The 17,339-nt window shown below is 45.8% G+C and overlaps 1 protein-coding gene across 3 annotated transcripts; it reads right to left on the reverse strand.

The window, feature by feature from the left end:
• Positions 1-891: 891 nt before the first annotated feature.
• On the reverse strand, positions 892-16,649 carry UPB1 (beta-ureidopropionase 1). 3 transcript variants are annotated; one of them, XR_015947525.1, is made up of 10 exons: positions 16,291-16,649; positions 14,531-14,702; positions 13,166-13,253; positions 12,617-12,711; positions 10,369-10,530; positions 8,790-8,959; positions 5,409-5,490; positions 4,607-4,649; positions 2,738-2,858; positions 892-1,753 (listed from the first exon to the last, which is right to left on the reverse strand). XR_015947525.1 is itself a non-coding variant. In XM_035098631.3 (10 exons), the coding sequence occupies exons 1-10, from the start codon at positions 16,389-16,391 to the stop codon at positions 1,670-1,672; spliced, it is 1,152 nt and encodes a 383-aa protein (XP_034954522.3). In that variant the 5' UTR covers positions 16,392-16,649; the 3' UTR covers positions 892-1,669. The 3 variants fall into 3 exon arrangements, 1 of the variants encoding a protein (XP_034954522.3); XR_015947526.1 differs by having other exon boundaries at positions 2,738-3,900; XM_035098631.3 differs by having other exon boundaries at positions 2,738-2,892.
• Between the last annotated feature and the right edge of the window lie 690 nt (positions 16,650-17,339).

Consider the following 17,339-nt stretch of genomic DNA (forward strand, 5'->3'; position numbering starts at 1 on the left):
GAACATGAGTTTGACCAAACTGCGGGAGGCAGTGCAAGACAGGAGTGCCTGGCGTGCTATGGTCCATGGGGTCACGAAGAGTCGGACACGACCAAACAACAACAACTGTAAAGGAGAGGGAAGTAATCAAAGACTGTGGCAGTTGCTAGCGGGTGTCATGCAAGTGGCTGCTTGCCTTGTATTTATCTGGGATGCGAACAATCTCTTGCAGTGCAGCATCTCTGTAGTCCATTGAGTGCCTGGCCATGTGCAGAGCAAGAGCAAAGCAAAGAGCAAGCAATGGATTCTCTGCAGATTCCCACAGCAGCAGAGCCCAGGCAACTCCCCTTTCATTAAGAGATCTGCTTTAGCTTTCCCTCTGGAGCAGATGTGAATGGTGGTTGGCTGTGGCTGAGCAGCTGAACATCCCAAGTGGAGAAAAGGTGATGCAAGGCAGCTTTGCTGGCAGAGGGCACATGGCCCTGTGCGAGAGGGAAGGAGCCTTTCTCTTGGTTCCCAAAGCCATGAGAATCACAGAAGCTGCAGTAGGGTAGAAACAGTTCCAGTCAAGTAAATGGGCCCAACTCTCATCCTCTCCTGGTTCACCCAGTTGATCCAGAAGAACAGCCTTCATAATTCTTGTCCATAACAACAAAAGGGATATTTTACTTGCAGAGAAACTTTATATGCAAAATATATTTTCCTTGTACAATAAATATATATATAAAGGTTTTAAGTGGTTAATGCAAGTGCACAGTGTGTGCCAACTTTCTTTGCTGACCACTGCAAGCTGATAATTTTTTAAAAGGAAATGCTGAATAAGTAATTACAGTTTCACCTCTGAGAACTGGAAGCACACACTTCAGCCCCAAGCTCAAAGCATCTGGAGGCAAGGGAAAGCAAGGAACCACATTTTCAAGGTTTCCCCATCTACTGTTTTTTATTATTATTACAGCAGCTCCATCAACGGGCCAGGCGCTTTAAAGTAGAAAAGCATAGATCTCTGCCCAGAAGACCTCAGAATCTAAAGTTTCTAGCAGGGGAAAACAAGGGGTGATGTTTTGTTGCAACTGATGCAACAGGGCAGCTGAAGATTAAGTGACTCTTTCACTTGGCTGCTGTGAGAACAGAAGGCTGGACTAGGTGGTCTTCTGGCCTGCTCCAGCTTCAGGACTCTTCTTGTGGTCTTGGTTCTCGGGCCTTTTTACAGCCATGGAATACAAAACATGGTTTCATTGTGATTCACTCCTCTGATTCATTTACAGGAAAGGTGTATAATTTTGTTGCATATCTGCCCATCTTTATGAAACACACCTCCTCATAAAGACCTGGCTTAAAACAGTCCTGAATCAAAGCATTTCCTCATGCCTGGGCCAAGTGATTGAGTAGTTGAAGCTATTTTTTTTTTTTAAGTGGCTCACAGCCAAACAGTTGTGCATTCCTCAAGCAACTTCCGCTATAAGAGAGGCAGAGAGGGAATGAATCTGGTTCAAAGAAAGCCAAAAATCCCACTGGGAAGGCCCAAAGGAATTATTTGAATCCCATCCAAAGTACTCCTAAAAAGGCAAAGCATGTGTTTTGAGGCACTATATCTTGCGGCGGTGGCGGCGTGGGTGGGGGAACTGCCATGTCACATGAGAAGGACAATATGTTTCTCTTCCAACCTTCCTGAGCAGCAGCAAGAGGCAAGCTACTCTTTGACAATGTTGGGAACAAAGTCAGGCCGGACAACAGCAGCCAGTTCCTCGGCATACATCTTGTATCGCCCGGTCATCTGGAAAGAAAGTAAAGGGACTTCAGTAGAATATTCTCTGCCACTGGCCATCTGTCACTGCAAAAGACCTTCAGAATGTCAAGTCAAACATAAGCCCCATTTTTTAAATAAATGAATAAATTTCTACAGTTTTGCAAATAAAGCCAAAAATGTTAGTAATATTATCTAGCCTGCATTCATGGCTGAAAAGAAAAGCTAGCTTTGCCTGCTAGGATAAAATTCTGACTTGTAATTGTATTATTTATATGCTGGCCATTTGACTGGGTTGCCCAGCCACTCTTGGTGGCTTCTAGCAAAATATAAAAATACAATAAAACATCAAACTTTTAAAACTTCTCTATACGAGGCTGCCTTCAGATGTCTTCTAAAAGTCATATCGGTGAACTTTCAAACATTTACTCAGAGGCAAGCCCCACTGAGATTGACGGGGCATACTTTGAGGTGAGTGGGTACAGAATTGCAGACAGAGAGAGGGAACATAATCTTCACTTAAGCAGCTTCAAGATTGTCACATTCCTGTCAAAGAAAACTAGACTTCCTTGCTAATGTGAGCATAAAGACCATCATTGTTTCAAGAGAAACCTGCCGTTGTTGTGGTTACTGGCTCCCCAGGGTGTGGCATTCCCTGCGCCAACAAGGAAAGCTGGTGAAATGCAGGAGACATTGCAGGTGCCCATTTTGCAATTTCACCTGCCCCCCCCCCGAAAAAGAGGTCATTTCATTAATGTCAAAAGTGTGTGTAGACTTTAAAAGTAACTTTCTGGTTCCCTTGGGTCAGATGCAGCAGCCTGGTATAATTCAGGTGCTGTTGACTGCACAGCCCCAGATCCAGAAAAATCTTAAACCATTCCAGAACAGTTTCTCTCCTCCAGAATATACTTAGAGGTAGAAGCCAATTAGCATTTCAACTGAACACCAGCAGAATTCAGCTTCACTGGAAATCAGATAGAAACAGGAGGGTTTGCTTAGTGAAAAAAGACTTACCTTAAAATTCCATTTGTCCCCAACTTGCCTGCAAAGATTTAGATCCATCTCCGTCACCAAAAGACCATCCTGGGTGCGGGAGAGGCCAGGGGTCCGACTCCCATCCGGAGCAGCCACATAACTTGAACCATAAAAGTGACCAAAGTCACGATGGGCTTCATAAATAGCAAAGAAGCAAGAGAAACAAAATGAATGTAGCAAAATGGGAGTCAGGGTGATGGAACAGTTAGAATAGGGCAGGGGGAACCTCTGGCCCACAAGCCTATCTTGACTGAGGCAAACTGTACCCACCTGCCCCACACCTGCATCATACAGGTAAGGGCAGACCTTGACAGAAAGGACAAAATTTGCCCAAAGCCTGCTTTGTGCAGCTTCCAACCAGGAGCCTTTGAAGCACCATGCAAAGCAAGAACCCAGGGCTAAGCAGGATCACTCTCCCTTCATATCAGCCAATGAAAAGGGAGACTGGTCTCGCTTGGTGCCGGGCTTAAATGCATAGCGACCAAACCCAGCATTAGGCAGTACCACTACCACCTGATGTAAAGGGAAAGTGATTCTGCTGTGTTGGGGTGTGCTAGGGAGCTCCCTGCAGTGAAGACATTACTAAACTACATAAACCAAGATCTTTATTCCATAGCAGATCACTTCTTGTGTCCCTAGCATGGGCATAGCCGGGGGGGGGCAAGGGGGGCGGTTGCCCTCCTAAATCAATTTAAAAAAGCAACATAGCAAAAAGAGGTTCTGTGGCCCCCCTAACAAAAGGTCTGCCCCCCCAACAAAAATCCTGGCTACACCCATGGTCCCTAGACCAATCTGACATATGCACCATGATTTCTTATGATCCTCCTTTGCAAAGAAAAGCAACAAAGAGATGACCAACAAACTTATCATAACATAAATCCCTTTTGTTAAAGCCAGAGGGTGGCAGGAGGAGGGGGCCAGATAAGGAAACATTTCCCAGGAGCAGTGAAGGTTGGCCAGCAGGAAGGAGAGGTTGCACTAGCCTCTCAAATCTTTTTGCTTCCCAATTACTTGCCAGTGTGGCTGGATGGAAAGTATGGGTGGCTCTGAGGTGCTGCAGGGACTCCAAAGGCTTGCCCTCTGCTCCCTCCCCATTCTGTGCCATCTCAAATGGCCTTAGCTTTCAAAAGCTGCTTGCTGTCCTGTTGAGTTGAAGGGGAAAGCGGGGCAACAAGTTGCTGTTTGAGCAAAAGGTACCTAAAACGTATCCTTTTGCTCAATGTCTAATGAATCTGTTATTTGTCTATTCTGAGTCTTGTCTTCAGTGACCTCAGAACAAACACATTATTAGATTATAAATGCAGAATTCAACATTAAAGGAGTTAATTTTGGGGCCTTTTGGGCCAATACCACTATCCACATGGGTGGTGCTGTGGGTTAAACCACAGATCCTAGGGCTTGCCGATCAGAAGGTCGGCGGTTCGAATCCCCATTGCTCAGTCCCTGCTCCTGCCAACCTAGCAGTTCGAAAGCACGAAGTGCAAGTAGGTAAGTAGGTACTGCTCCGGCGGGAAGATAAACAGCATTTCCATACACTGCTGTGGTTCGCCAGAAGCAGCTTAGTCATGCTGGCCACATGACCCGGAAGCTTTACGCCAGCTCCCTCGGCCAGTAAAGCGAGATGAACGCTGCAACCCCAGAGTTGTTCGCAACTGGACCTAACGGTCAGGGGTCCCTTTACTTTTACAATCCATTTCAGAGCTCCCCAGGGTGCTGGACAAACTTCTTCCCACCACAGAAAAGAACCTCCCCAGGACTCTATCTTTGTTGGCATGCTATCACCACCCCACGCTAAAGAGACTCCCCACAAGCATCACTCTCCATACAAAAGAAAACAGAGGCACCTACCCTCTCCACCATCTCCTGATGTAAAAGGATTTGGATAAACTTCCTGCAAGAAGCAGAAGAGTCATCACCCAGGAGGAATTATTCATCGAGCCACCCTTACAGCAGCAGAAGAGTGCAAAATGAAAGGAAGATGGCACTGTTGCTTCACACCAGGCAGCCTCTTCCACTTCCCCACCCACCCTGAAAAACTCGAAATGAACAATGCAAGACACAGAAGCCATTGTTATCATTCTAAATCTAATCAGCTGTGTCTGGCTTTCAAGCAAAGTATTGCTTGCATCCTCTAGAGCGGCCTGTCTCCACATTCAGTCTATTGATTTCCTTGATGGATGAAAGGCAAATCCCATCTGTGAGTGGGGGCTATTTCGCTCCTTACGAAACAGGGAAGGAAGGGCCTTTGGCAGCCTCACCTGATGCCTTCTCCCGATCCGTGACAGCAGGAAGCAAGCGTGCAGGTCCTCAGCACCTACAAGGAGCTGGCCACCAGAGACACAGGGAGAATAGTTCCAGATAACCTCTCCTGGCTACTCAGAACCTTCTGACAACACTGGGCTATCCCAAAGCAACAACACCTTCACAAACCTACTCACTTTCTTTGCTGTGGGGAAGAGAAGCCAGCAGGGCAGCTGAGAAGATGCAGAATGGGGGAGAGTAGCATTAAAAAGCCACTTAGAGAGGCAGGGCAGATGGCTGACAAGGGGATTTTGATGCTACACCCTACAATTCCACATAGGGCTCTGTTTTTAGAGAGCAGGAGCCTAAGTGGCGGCGCCTCAAAGCACAGAGAGCTGAAAGGCCTCACCGTTCCCACCCGGTTGACGGCACAGGTGAAACAGTGGTTCGCAATGGCTGCATTCCTCGCTTCAATGGGCCACATGGATTCACTGGAAATAATAAAGAAAGAGGCATGAATGCAGAACTCAGAGCCTTTCTTACATCACTTGAAATACCACTTTTTAACAGGCCACCTTCTTCATGATGTCGTCTTGTGACAGGCAGTTCAAAGGAAGCGCTCAGGGGCTGCTTCCCAGCTTTGACAACTGCAGCTCTCACCTCCACATCTCCCCCACTCCTTCACAGCCCTTCCCCTTCCAAGTCCCTAAATTGTCTTCCGTTTTGCACTATCGTAGAAGGGTGAATTATTTAATATGCCTATGGGGGGGGGAGGCAGGGAACCTCTTTGGGATTCATTTAGATTGCTTTGCTTTCCACTCCACAAATCCTTTATTGTCTATAAATGGATTCTAAAGAAGTTTCTTGTTTTGTCAAGACTCTCCCTTCACTCCATCTGTCTATCTGTTTTAACCAATGCTGCATTGCAGGAGGTTGGACTAGATGACCATTTGGATCGCCTCCAACTCTACAATTCCATGATTCTATGTTTTAATTTGTATTGTTGCATATTTTATTGTATTGCTTTTCATTCCTACTTTTTAAAACATTTTCTGCAGAATGCAACGGCTTTATTTTTCACAGGAATAAGAGTGACTGCAGAAGGACATTTCCAGACCAACATGAGGCAATTTGGAAAAACAATTCAAGCGTCTGGAGATTCAAGCTAATGTTGTTTATGATACCTTACATCTCTCCACCTGACAAATATGATAACAGATTGCGCTGTCCTTTTCTATAGTGGATGCATAGCAAGAAAGTAAGATGAAGATATAGCGAGCTGCAGGGGGTGGGGTGGTAATGGAGATCTCCAGCAGGGAATTCCAAAGGTGTAGCACAATACCAAATTGGCAATAAGCAGCTTCTGGGGACAGGCCCTGATTCGAATGATACCAGGGGGCAGAGGGAAGAGAAACAGGAAATGCAGATATGTTGTGGGGAAGGGAAGAGAGGGCAGCAGGTGCTTGCTTGTATCATTTGCGGAACTTGTCTGCTGCAGAGGATCTAAGAAATCTGTTCCTGCCAGTTAGTTTATACTCTCACAAAGCAATAAAGCAACCAAGAAAAGAGTCAATAATGCCGCCTCACTAAAACCGTCCTGAGAAAGCAGGAAATGCCTCCAAAAGGTCACACACTCACCTGCCGCCTGCCTCTCTAATGGCACTAAGCATGCCCTTTAAAATAACACAATCCAAGCAAAGTCCATCCTCTCCCAAGGTGGACTTTGAGATAACTATCAACTAGGGGTGGCTGTTGGACAAGCTCTCCAAATCTCCCCTCAAATTAACGGAGAAGCAACCTGGGCTACCTTAAAATCAGGCTTTAAACTTGCTTCACTTTGATTATTAAGGGAGCCACAACAAAACCACAACAAAGTTAGAGCAAAATACAAATGAAAGAGATGTATTTGTAGTGCCCTCTCGGTGGAACTACGGTACCTCTACTCTGTTGTGGGACAAGTGCCTAGGACCACAGAAATTCTGTTTTTTGCTGAAAACTCACCTATTAGCCACTGGTTTCTTATTTGCCATTTTCCTCTGAATAGTCATTTTATTCCAACCCACCCCTGCCTTTTTATCATATATGAATGGGGTTACAGAAATATTTAAACAAATGAAACTGTGGGGCAAAGAAATAAGTTTTGGAAATAAAAGCATGGTCACAATGGCCCCCATGCAGCAATCACAAACAAGAGTCCTAGAAATCGTTCGGCATGCTTTGGCCAACCCTAAAGTGGTGAGTTTCGTAAACCTCCCACTTATTTTCTTTGCCTGGTAAAAATTAAATGTTTCACATCCACCCAATTATTGTGACCCTCCGACAGACACAGAACAGCTAAACAAACAGGACACCCCGTTCTCAGCCTCTCCGTTAGCTCAGGCAGAAAGTCATACATTATGAGGATTATCCTGAACTTTGCCTCCGAGCTTAGCAGACGCCATTGGGTGAACAATCTAATAACCCCTTACAAAGGAGGAAATGTTTGCTAGCCCTTTTCTCTCGTGATGCTCTTTTGGGCATGACGCAATCCAAGTGAGCGGTGAACAGCTCCTGTAACAAAACGCCTCCAACTTGCAGCTGCACTCCATCACTTAGAAAGTCCTTCTTCCTAATGGAAGTTATCCAGGGAGGGGTGAGTCTTGCTTCAGAGGCAGGACTATGGAACTCCCCCTCCCCAGTTCCTGTCCTGCATGCTCCTAGGCAACTGGGCCTTCACAGAGCTCTGGCTCCCTAAACCTTTTGTTTTAAAGTAGGAGCAGCCAGATTGCATGTTTTATTCAACTCTTTATGTGGCCCTGAGGAGAGAAGCACCTGCCCCACAGAGACCACCAGGCCTGGCCCCAGAGAAGGGCAGAGCTGCCAGGCTTGCTTGATCAAGTCAGTGTCCGCAACAAGACAACCTTCTCGTCCATTTGGCAGGCAAGGGGACTCAGGCTCCTGAATTGGCAAATGTCAACTCTGGCTGTAAGAGGACCTTGGAACCTGGGCTGCATCCCAGGCAGGAGCCATCTTCTTTTTTGCTGGCAGCAGTGCCCATAGCCAGTCCAGCTCTGGCTGCAAAGAGGGACAAAGCTCTCAAGCCAGGTTAGATCACAAATGCCAGCTTTCCTAATGGAGTAGTCTAGGTCCTGAGAGTGGTGCACAAATTGTCTGTTCAGCTTCAATCCCACAGAGGATTCAATGCCCAGACACACCCGATACCCATATGCCCTGTTTTCTTTCCTGCTTCTTTCTTGTTTTCTTCTCTTTTTTTGGAAGCTCTCTCTTATTTCCCGCTGTTTTCTTTCCTCACCCATTAGCGAGGCGTTTTATGCAGGGTTTGCTGAACCTCTACCCTCCTGCTAAAGCTCCCCCGCCCTTTCAGAGCCTGTCATCTCAGCTCAGTTAATGGCTAAACCCTTTGAGCTCTTAGCGTAAAATATTTACAGTCACTCAGGGGTAGCGGCAGCAGCTACCTGACTGTAACCTTCTGAGCCCAATGGAGTGACAATCGGGACACTGTCTTACATCAGCTACCTGAGATTTCCAGTTACTGACTTCCAAGGTAGTCTTCCTTGTTGCTAACCCTTCGGCTAGGAGAGCTCATGAGCTTCATGTGCTTTGCTTGGACCCTCTCGATTTGGCCCCTGCATAGAGACAAGGCAGGGCTAAACAGAGCACTCCTCCAGAAGACCGTAATTTAACTTTCCAAATTTTCTGAGGGTTTCATCAAAGGTAATGGCCTTGCACATACACCAGGTCATAACTAAGACCACTTTCTGCAGCAAATAAGCAAGATTCCGAATGGTACCTGAGTTTCCCAATAGTGGCAGAAGGATTAAAGATGATCTCTGCTCCATTCAGACTGTACATGAGCCAATTGAGGGGATGATGTCGCCCATAGCAAATGTTTACAGCAATCTTCCCAAACTGGGTCTGGAACACCGGGTGCCCCATGTCCCCCTCCATGTAGTATGTTGACTGCAAAACACACAGACTTACACTTGAATGAGATCCCTGGAGTCCAAAACACCAGCTGCCTTAATAGAAATCTCGCAGCAGCAGACATGACGAGAGCTGGGCATATCTGTGGTGATCAAGCTAAAGGAAGTATCCCCAAATACCAAACAGGTTTAAGCAATTTTAGATACAAGGAGGAGAACCTAGGAAGCTCCCTTCTTCCAAGTCAGACCCTTGAGCCATCTAGCTCAATATTGTCTACACTGACTGACAGCAACAGCTTGCCAGGGTTTCAGACAGGATGTCTTTCCTATGAGTTTCTCTTTGGTGCCAGGAAACGAACAATTTGGGAGCCTCAACCTGAAAACCAGACACACAGAGCCAGGGACCCTCAAAGTGAAACCAGAAGTACAAGGACACTAATATTTTTATATGGTCTCCTGATTTAGATATGTGCATGGCAGATGAAAATGATGTATAGATGGTACCTGACGCCGGTCAAGTTAGCTAAAATGTACCACAAAAGCGACAATAAATGTTGGAAATGTAAGCAGGATGTTGGCTCATTCTACCATATGTGGTGGACATGCCCTAAGATAAAAGGCTTCTGGGAAATGATTTATAATGAATTAAAAAAGATGTTTAAAAACACATTTTTGAAAAAACCGGAAGCCTTTTTGCTTGGAATAATTGGGGAAGAAATTCCCAAGGACGATGTTAATTTGTTTATGTATGCCACCACAGCTGCTAGGATTCTAATAGCAAAATATTGGAAAAAAGAGGAATTGCCTTCGATGCAGGAATGGCAAATGAAAATGATGGACTATATGGAACTGGCAGAATTGACAGGAAGACTCCGGGACCAGACAAATGACAAAGTTTTAAAAGATTGGAAGAAATTTAAAACGTATATAGGGAATGTATTTGACAATTAGAGTTTGAATATCCAGGAAAATAAAGAGGTTAAGGCATTAGGGAGATAATAGAAGATTGAAAGTTAGAAATTAGGGTAGATGATATGAAGATGAATTAACTTTGAAGTGTTAAAGGGATTACATGATGGATAAGGAAGATGATTTAGAAACTGCTATAGAAGTTTATAAAAATGAAAATCAGATAGTAGGGAATTGGGGAAGCCGGAAGACAATGAATACCAAAATGGATGAGAAATGATATATTTTTCTGTTATATGTTGTTTGATTTGTGTATTTTTGTACTTTGTATTTTGATGTTTTTTGTATTTGTATTTTTGTATTTAGTATTTTGTATGTTTGTTGATAAAACAACTAATAAAAAATATATTAAAAAAAATAAATAGATATGTGCATGGCAACCCCCCCCCCCCCACACACAAAAGCTGCTCCTGGAGGAATTTGTTCCTGAATTAGCAAGAGTGCTCTGTTTCCCCATATGCAACAGCTACCACTCACCTCATTGAAGTCTCCAATCCTTGGGATGTGATTCTTTCTGGTCTTGCCCAGCACAGCACCCGTGTTCGAAATCACCACCACTGTGTTCCACAATGTCTCCCCATGTGCAGTATCTCTTTCCAGGATTGGAGACACCACAACCATGTTGTGCTTCCTGGCCAGCTGAAGCCGTGGTGGAAATGATACCACATTTGATTAAATGTACTAGCAGTGTTTCAGCAGACAATCTTGGAACATCTTACCAAATCATAACATTTGGGACAATAAAAAATAAACAATAACACCAAATATCAGAAAAGCAGGATGAAACAGCAGGAGAACAGTATAAAAAGACTTTTGATTAGGTTTTCACAAGAGATCTGCCAGTTGGCAGGAGGCCTGCAAGACCAAGAGAAAAGTAAAAAATGCCTACTGAAAAGTCTGCTGACTGAATAGCTAAAACAGAGTGAGGTCAAAGAATCAAAGGATTATGGAGTTGGAATGGTCATCTGATCCAATCCCCTGCAATGATCACAGCTAAAGAATCCCTAACAGGTAGCCATCCAACCTCTGCTTAAACACCTTCAATGAAGAAGAGTCCACCATCTTCCAAGGTACAGTGGAACCCGGAGTAAGAACTTAATTTGTTCTGGAGGTCCGTTCTTAACCTGAAACTGTTCTTAGCCCGAGATACCACTTTAGCTAATGGGGCCTCCTGCTGCCGCCGCGCAATTTCTGTTCTCATCCTGAAGCAAAGTTCTTAACCCGAGGTACTATTTCTGGGTTAGCGGAGTCTGTAACCTGAAGTGTCTGTAACCAGAGGTACCACTGTAGTCTATTTCACTGTCAAATGGCTCTGACTGTCAGAAACGTCTTCCTACTGTCATGGGTGGCAATGTGGAGCACTCTCTGTTCCAGATCCTATTCATGGCCAATCTAATAACAATATTATTCATAAAGAAGGAAGAAATGATTCCTCAATAATGCCAGAAACCACTGAATTCCCTGCAATGCCACTTCTGTCCACAACAGTGGAGGTTTTGACTCATAAGTGCTGCTTCCTTCCCAGATCCATGCTCCAACTACCTTGAGGAAACAACCTCTGGTCTTGACGAGGGCATCTCACACCCCACCCCAGGCTGTTGTAGAGGCCTCCACGGACTACCCTTCAGTGCCAGCATTTTGGGGGAAACCGCAAACTCCTCTTGACCTTTTCCAGATCCAAGCCTTGGCCTTTCCTGGGAAACATGTCCCATAAGATCATTAAAAAGGAATCTGGGAACTGTCTTGCCCAGAGAAGTTAGAACGAAGAAGTAACAGCTTGTCTCCTATTACCCTTAGTCCCTGAAGAGTATATTTTGCATTATGTTTCAGTACTGATAAGTCATGTCTCCTTTGATCCAATTATGTTTTCTCTTCCTTCCCCTTATGGCATTTTACTTTCCCATATGCTTGAATGTTAACCACAACAACATCCACCAAGATGCAATTAATCTGGCATTTACAATCACTTCGTGCTTGACCTGTGCTAAACTGAAGGCAGCAGGATGGAAAAGGATGCACAGCAAGCCACTCCGGTCCCTTCAGGATCAACAAGAAACAGACAGTTGGGAAATCATTTCAGACGAGGGGAAAAACAACAAACACTCATCTCTTTCCCCCAAAAAGGAGAAAGTCAGGCATTTGCTGAAAAGCAAAAGAACTGAAGTTGTACTTCCCAAAAGTCCTTTGTGGACACATCTACCTGCAATCCCTACCAATGGTACAGCTCACTCACTACTTATCAGCGGGGCCCAATCCACTAACATGTTCTCCTAGACAAGCCTCCTTGAAATGACCAAAGCCACACAAAAGCAAAACCACAGGAGTGGGTGGTTAGGCTGCTTCAGTGTCTGTGTCCTGAATGTCCATTCTGTATTGCTTTCATTTTAAATATCTCTGTTGTTCATGTTTGTAACTTTTTTTGCCATTTTATTGTACATTGCCTTGAGATGATTGTGGAACATGTAATTAATAAATGAATAACAGCTACTTCGGAATAAACATGTACTCAGGATTGCAGGGGAAATGCGACTGAAGCAGCTTCACTGCCCAGGGTTGCAGCCCTGGGTTACAAACGTGGTTGCCGGGCCCAGATCTAGAAAAATGCCCACACTCTTGGAAGTTTGCATGCAGGGTGGAAGGGACAGTCCAAATGCACACAGGCTGTTTGGACACAGCGGTGCAGAGGAGGTTTGTAAAAAGGCAGGGCAGGAATCTGGCTCTTTACCTCTTGGCAAAACCTTGCCGTTGGGCCGCTCTCTGCTGATTCCGCAAATTCTGTCCAAGGAAGCCTCTCTCGTGTACAGAAAGCAAAAGGCATCGCTACAAAAAGAGCATCATAAGAAATGTGAGAAGTTCACCATCACTCCTATAAGATATTTCCACGTGACAGAGAACTGGATTTGAGGTGGGCCTTTCTCATACTATTTTGTGCTATTGATATGAGGTTCTAACTGTAATACTTTTATCTTGTGTGGCTACTTTTACAGATCGTTTAATCTCACTTTTTAGGTTTCATAACTGAATTTTTAATGTTTTGGTGGTTTTTAATGGAGATGTTGTTAGCCACAGTGGATATTTAGTGGGAATCATGCATAAATATTTTACAGAAACAAAAGATGTCCTGGGTTGTGCCCAGAGAATGTAGCTTGCTCACCAACACCTTTCTGTTTGAGTCTGATTTCTGCTCTGGCTTTATTCAAGCGTCACACGCAACTGAGATTGACTTTTATAGCAGCAGAGAGGATTTAAATAGGCAGAACAAAACACTACTCACTCCAGACCTCTTGGAAACAGATGACATTGACCCCGCACATTGCTGCAACCTCCACAATTTCTTCTATGCGCTTGTGTAGTGCAGTTATCTAGGGAGAAGGTGAGCTGTAAAGGTCATTTAAATAAACTACCTTTACTCTCATTTTGCCTTCCAAGCTCAACCATGTACAAAATACTGAGAGAGAAGAAGGGTTGGCAATAAACCCTGCCTGTAGCAAGCAGCAGGTTTAACATGATGAGGGAAGAAACTCTTTGCCAATTAAATGGGTTTATTAGTGGGGTAGGAGAGCTGAAAATAATGCCAATATATTTCACATCTGGCAAACAATGCACCCATTGGGTTTCAGATAGTACATGGGCAAAAAAGGTAAAGGGACCCCTGACCATTAGGTCCAGTTGCAGACGACTCTGGGGTTGCGGCGCTCATCTCACTTTATTGGCTGAGGACACAGCTTCCAGCCGGCACACAGCTTCCAGGTCATGTGGCCAGCATGACTAAGTCGCTTATGGCGAAGCAGAGCAGCGCACAGAAACACCATTTACCTTCCCGCCTATTTATCTACTTGCACTGCATGCTTTTGAACTGCTAGGTTGGCAGGAGCAGGGACCGAGCAACGGGTGCTCACCCCGTCGCAGGGATTTGAACCGCCGACCTTCTGATCGGCAAGCCCTAGGCTCTGTGGTTTAACCCACAGCGCCACCCTTAGTACATAGTACTTAGTACATGGATAGATGAGCCTAAAAAACCAGGGACAAAAATTTTCACAGACCTCCAGGAGTCATAGTTTGGTCAGAATCAAATACAGTGGTACCTTTGTTATCAAACTTAATCCATTCCAGGAATCCGTTAGACTCCCGAAACTGTTCAAAAACCAAGGCACAGCTTCCAGTTGACTGCAGGAGCTTCCTGTACTCAAGTGGAAGCCGCGTCAGACGTTCGGCTTCTGAAAAACGTTCGCAAACTGGAACACTTACTTCCGGGTTTGCGGCGTTTGGGAGCCGATTTGTTCGGCAACTAAGGTGTTCAGGAACCAATATTTGACTGTATACACTTCCAGAGTTAACGCAAAAACATTACTTCTGGTACATGAGCCACCATAGCTGTTAGAGGGCCATGAACTTTTGTGTCCTGGGCTTTTTAGACTTGTTTACCCATGTACTATCTGAAACTAAAGGGGCACATTGCTTGCTCCACGTGACTCCCCCCCCTCCCCGCTCTCCTACCCCACAATATGGCCAATGCAAAAGATTTGAGGCTCTGACAAAGTATAATGGTACAAAGAAGCTGGGGCTGCTCTCCCTTTGGAAAGACAAGAGCCAGCAATTGGAAACATGCAGGAACTTCCTTTACAAGCTTCAGCGGTACCTGCTCAGCAACTGGTGCATCTGTAGGAAGTTGGATCTTATTCTGAATCAGCCCCACCCTGACAATATGCGGGGGCCTCAGCTGCTCTGGTTCAGCTCCAAATCCATAGCCCTGTAGGTCAAACTCCCTTTCTGTAGCAGCAGACAGAGCAGCTGACGGCAAATCCAGTTTCCTGGAAAAGTAAGAACACAAAAAGACAAATACAAAATAACAAACAGCAATATGGCAGGTTTATATAGCTGCTATTTATATCAGGTCAATGCACCTTGGCAGCCAAGAAATATTTAAGGGTGGAGGAGAAGGAAGGTTAAAGGTTAAGACCTTCCCCATCCCACACCTCTTATATAATCTTGAGCAAGTCACTCTGTTGACCAATTAGCAGGGTCACACAAAACTGTTTTGGAACAACAATCTGGCCAGGCTGGTTTACTCAAATTCCATTAGATGCAAACTGTCATGGGCAGGTTCTCTGTATGACACGCAAGTCATCCCCATCAAACTAACCTGAAATATTTCATCTCATGGGAACTTAAATGCAGTACAGCATTTCTACTCTGCCTTGATATCCTTCTGATGGGCCTCTCTCTTGATCCGGACATCACATACACACACATACATTCCTTATGCAACACACCATGACAGAACCTAGAGGCAGAAGCTTGGTAATTGGCTTGCGGACTCCTGAACCAACATTTGGAATTGCTGTTCTAAGGACATTACTGGATAAATTTCTAAGGCCACTTCTGCAAGCCCTTTGCTCTGCAGGCAGCTGACTCTGTTGAAGCCCCTGGCGGGGGGTGCGCATGTGGGTTCACATGCGCAAGGGGGCTGCCTTACAATGGGGATCAATTAGTTTGACCACCACCCTCTGTATATACATAAGGGTCTGACTCTTCTGTTTCAAGTGTATCTGAAGAAGTGTGCATGCACACGAAAGCTCATAACAAAATAAAAACTTAGTTGGTCTTTAAGGTGCTACTGAAGGAATTTTTTATTTTACAATGGGGAGTTAGGCTTGATAGCCTCTCAGCCCTTTTCAGCATGCAGAGAGCATTCCAATTTAATCATTTTTTTTAAAAAAAAATGGGGTTGCCTTTGTCATGTCACCTTTAACAAACCAAGATAGATCGTCCTGAGGGAAGCTCATTCACCCATGAGCACCCTCCTCCTCCAAATCCTATATCAGCAGCCCCTGCCTTCCACCCTGGTTCCTGCTATCTGTTTTCGGCTGCAACTCCCATCAGCTCTAGCCAACAGGGCTGGCCTACAATGAGGATCCTGGGGCAGAGCAGGGAGTCCAACTTTGCCAGCTGCCTTGAAAAGAATCAGAGGCTTTTGGGAGTTTGGCCACACTTGTCCATCCTTTCCCTGCTCTATTGTCAAATCCTGAAATGGCCAACAATCCAACTCACTGGTGCCAAGTCCCAAGAGGCAGTAGGAAAGGGGGGGGGGGTCGACCTTATACTTTGGGGTCCACAGATAGTCTTTCCCCTTCCCAACAACTGCAGGGGGGAAGCTTAGCCTGTTTCATTTCTACCTGCCACACACTTGCTAAGGGGAGAGTAAATCTGCGCCGCCGCCCCCATAGGGTTCAACCAGGTGCCCTCCTTATGTTTTGGACTACAACTCCCAGCAGTCCCGCATCCCAAACAGTTGGAGGGCGCCAGGTGGAAGAAGGCTGAGGCGGCAGGGGCGGCTCATTCTCCCCCTCCTCTCCCGAGCTGACGCAGAGCCTGCTGGGATTTGTAGTCCCGGCGCACCTGACAGCCTCCCCGTAAAGAATCCGCTTCGCTTCGGCCAGCTCGGCGGGGGGCAGATGCCGCTCCAGGCACCCCTCCAGAGAGTCCAGGCCGGCCGCCATCCTCGCCGAGAGACTCCGCGCAGGGACGAGGGAAGACCGAGGGACTCCGGACGGCAAGCGGTCAGTCCGTCGGTCACGGAGTGACCGTTGGCCCGTCCGAACAGCTGGACTCCGCCTCTGAGGGGAGGGGCAGAAGGACCCCCGGGAGAGCGCGCTTGGTCGTGATTGGTGGAAAGGCGACGCGGCTCTCCAATCAGAGTCGGACTTGGGTCTTCCCACCCTCCGTCAAGTTTAAATTTGAAATAAACGTGTGCGGCCGGCTAAGAGGAAAGACTGTGTCTGATTGACGCCACATCAACACTGTACTGTACAGTATATATAAGGTGCATGGGCGAAGCGGGGCGGGCGGGGACGGACGACCTGGTGTGTGTGTGTGTGTAGCTGCCACCTCCTAAATTAGGCAAATAGATAAAAAATACTTAGCTAAAAGTAGAAATCGTAGAAAGATGTTAACAGATTTTTTTCCCTGAGCACCTGGGGTTAAAAGAAGGTAATTTAAAGCAACTGTTTTCATTCCAAATCTGCTAGACAGAGCCAAGCAGAGGATGGTGATAGGTGGGTGTCTGCCCCCCAACATAAATCCTGGCTACGCCCATGTTAAAGTGAGGTGTTAGGGGGAGGGGATAGTACTGTATTTTCCCGTGTATACGATGAACCCATATACGTACTGTATAAGACAATCCCTACTTTTTTAAACCCAAAATTTAGAAATCAGTTTTTTGATGGGGCAAACGACTCAAAACTTTTTTGGGGTGAACAAACTGCAACTCGCCCCTGTGAATTCAGCATCTGCGTATAAGACAACCCCCAATTTTGGGATACAAAAATTGAGCAAAAAACCACCATCTTATACAGTACCCCTCATGGGGGACGTGCTGTGCTCCTCCTGGGGCTGTTTGATCACCTTTGGTCTCCACCCTTTGGTCTCCACTTTGCACTCAGCTGTCA

Source organism: Zootoca vivipara, chromosome 16 (genome assembly GCF_965207765.1).
Source record: "Zootoca vivipara chromosome 16, rZooViv2.hap1.1, whole genome shotgun sequence".
NCBI classification, from domain to species: Eukaryota; Metazoa; Chordata; class Lepidosauria; order Squamata; family Lacertidae; genus Zootoca; species Zootoca vivipara.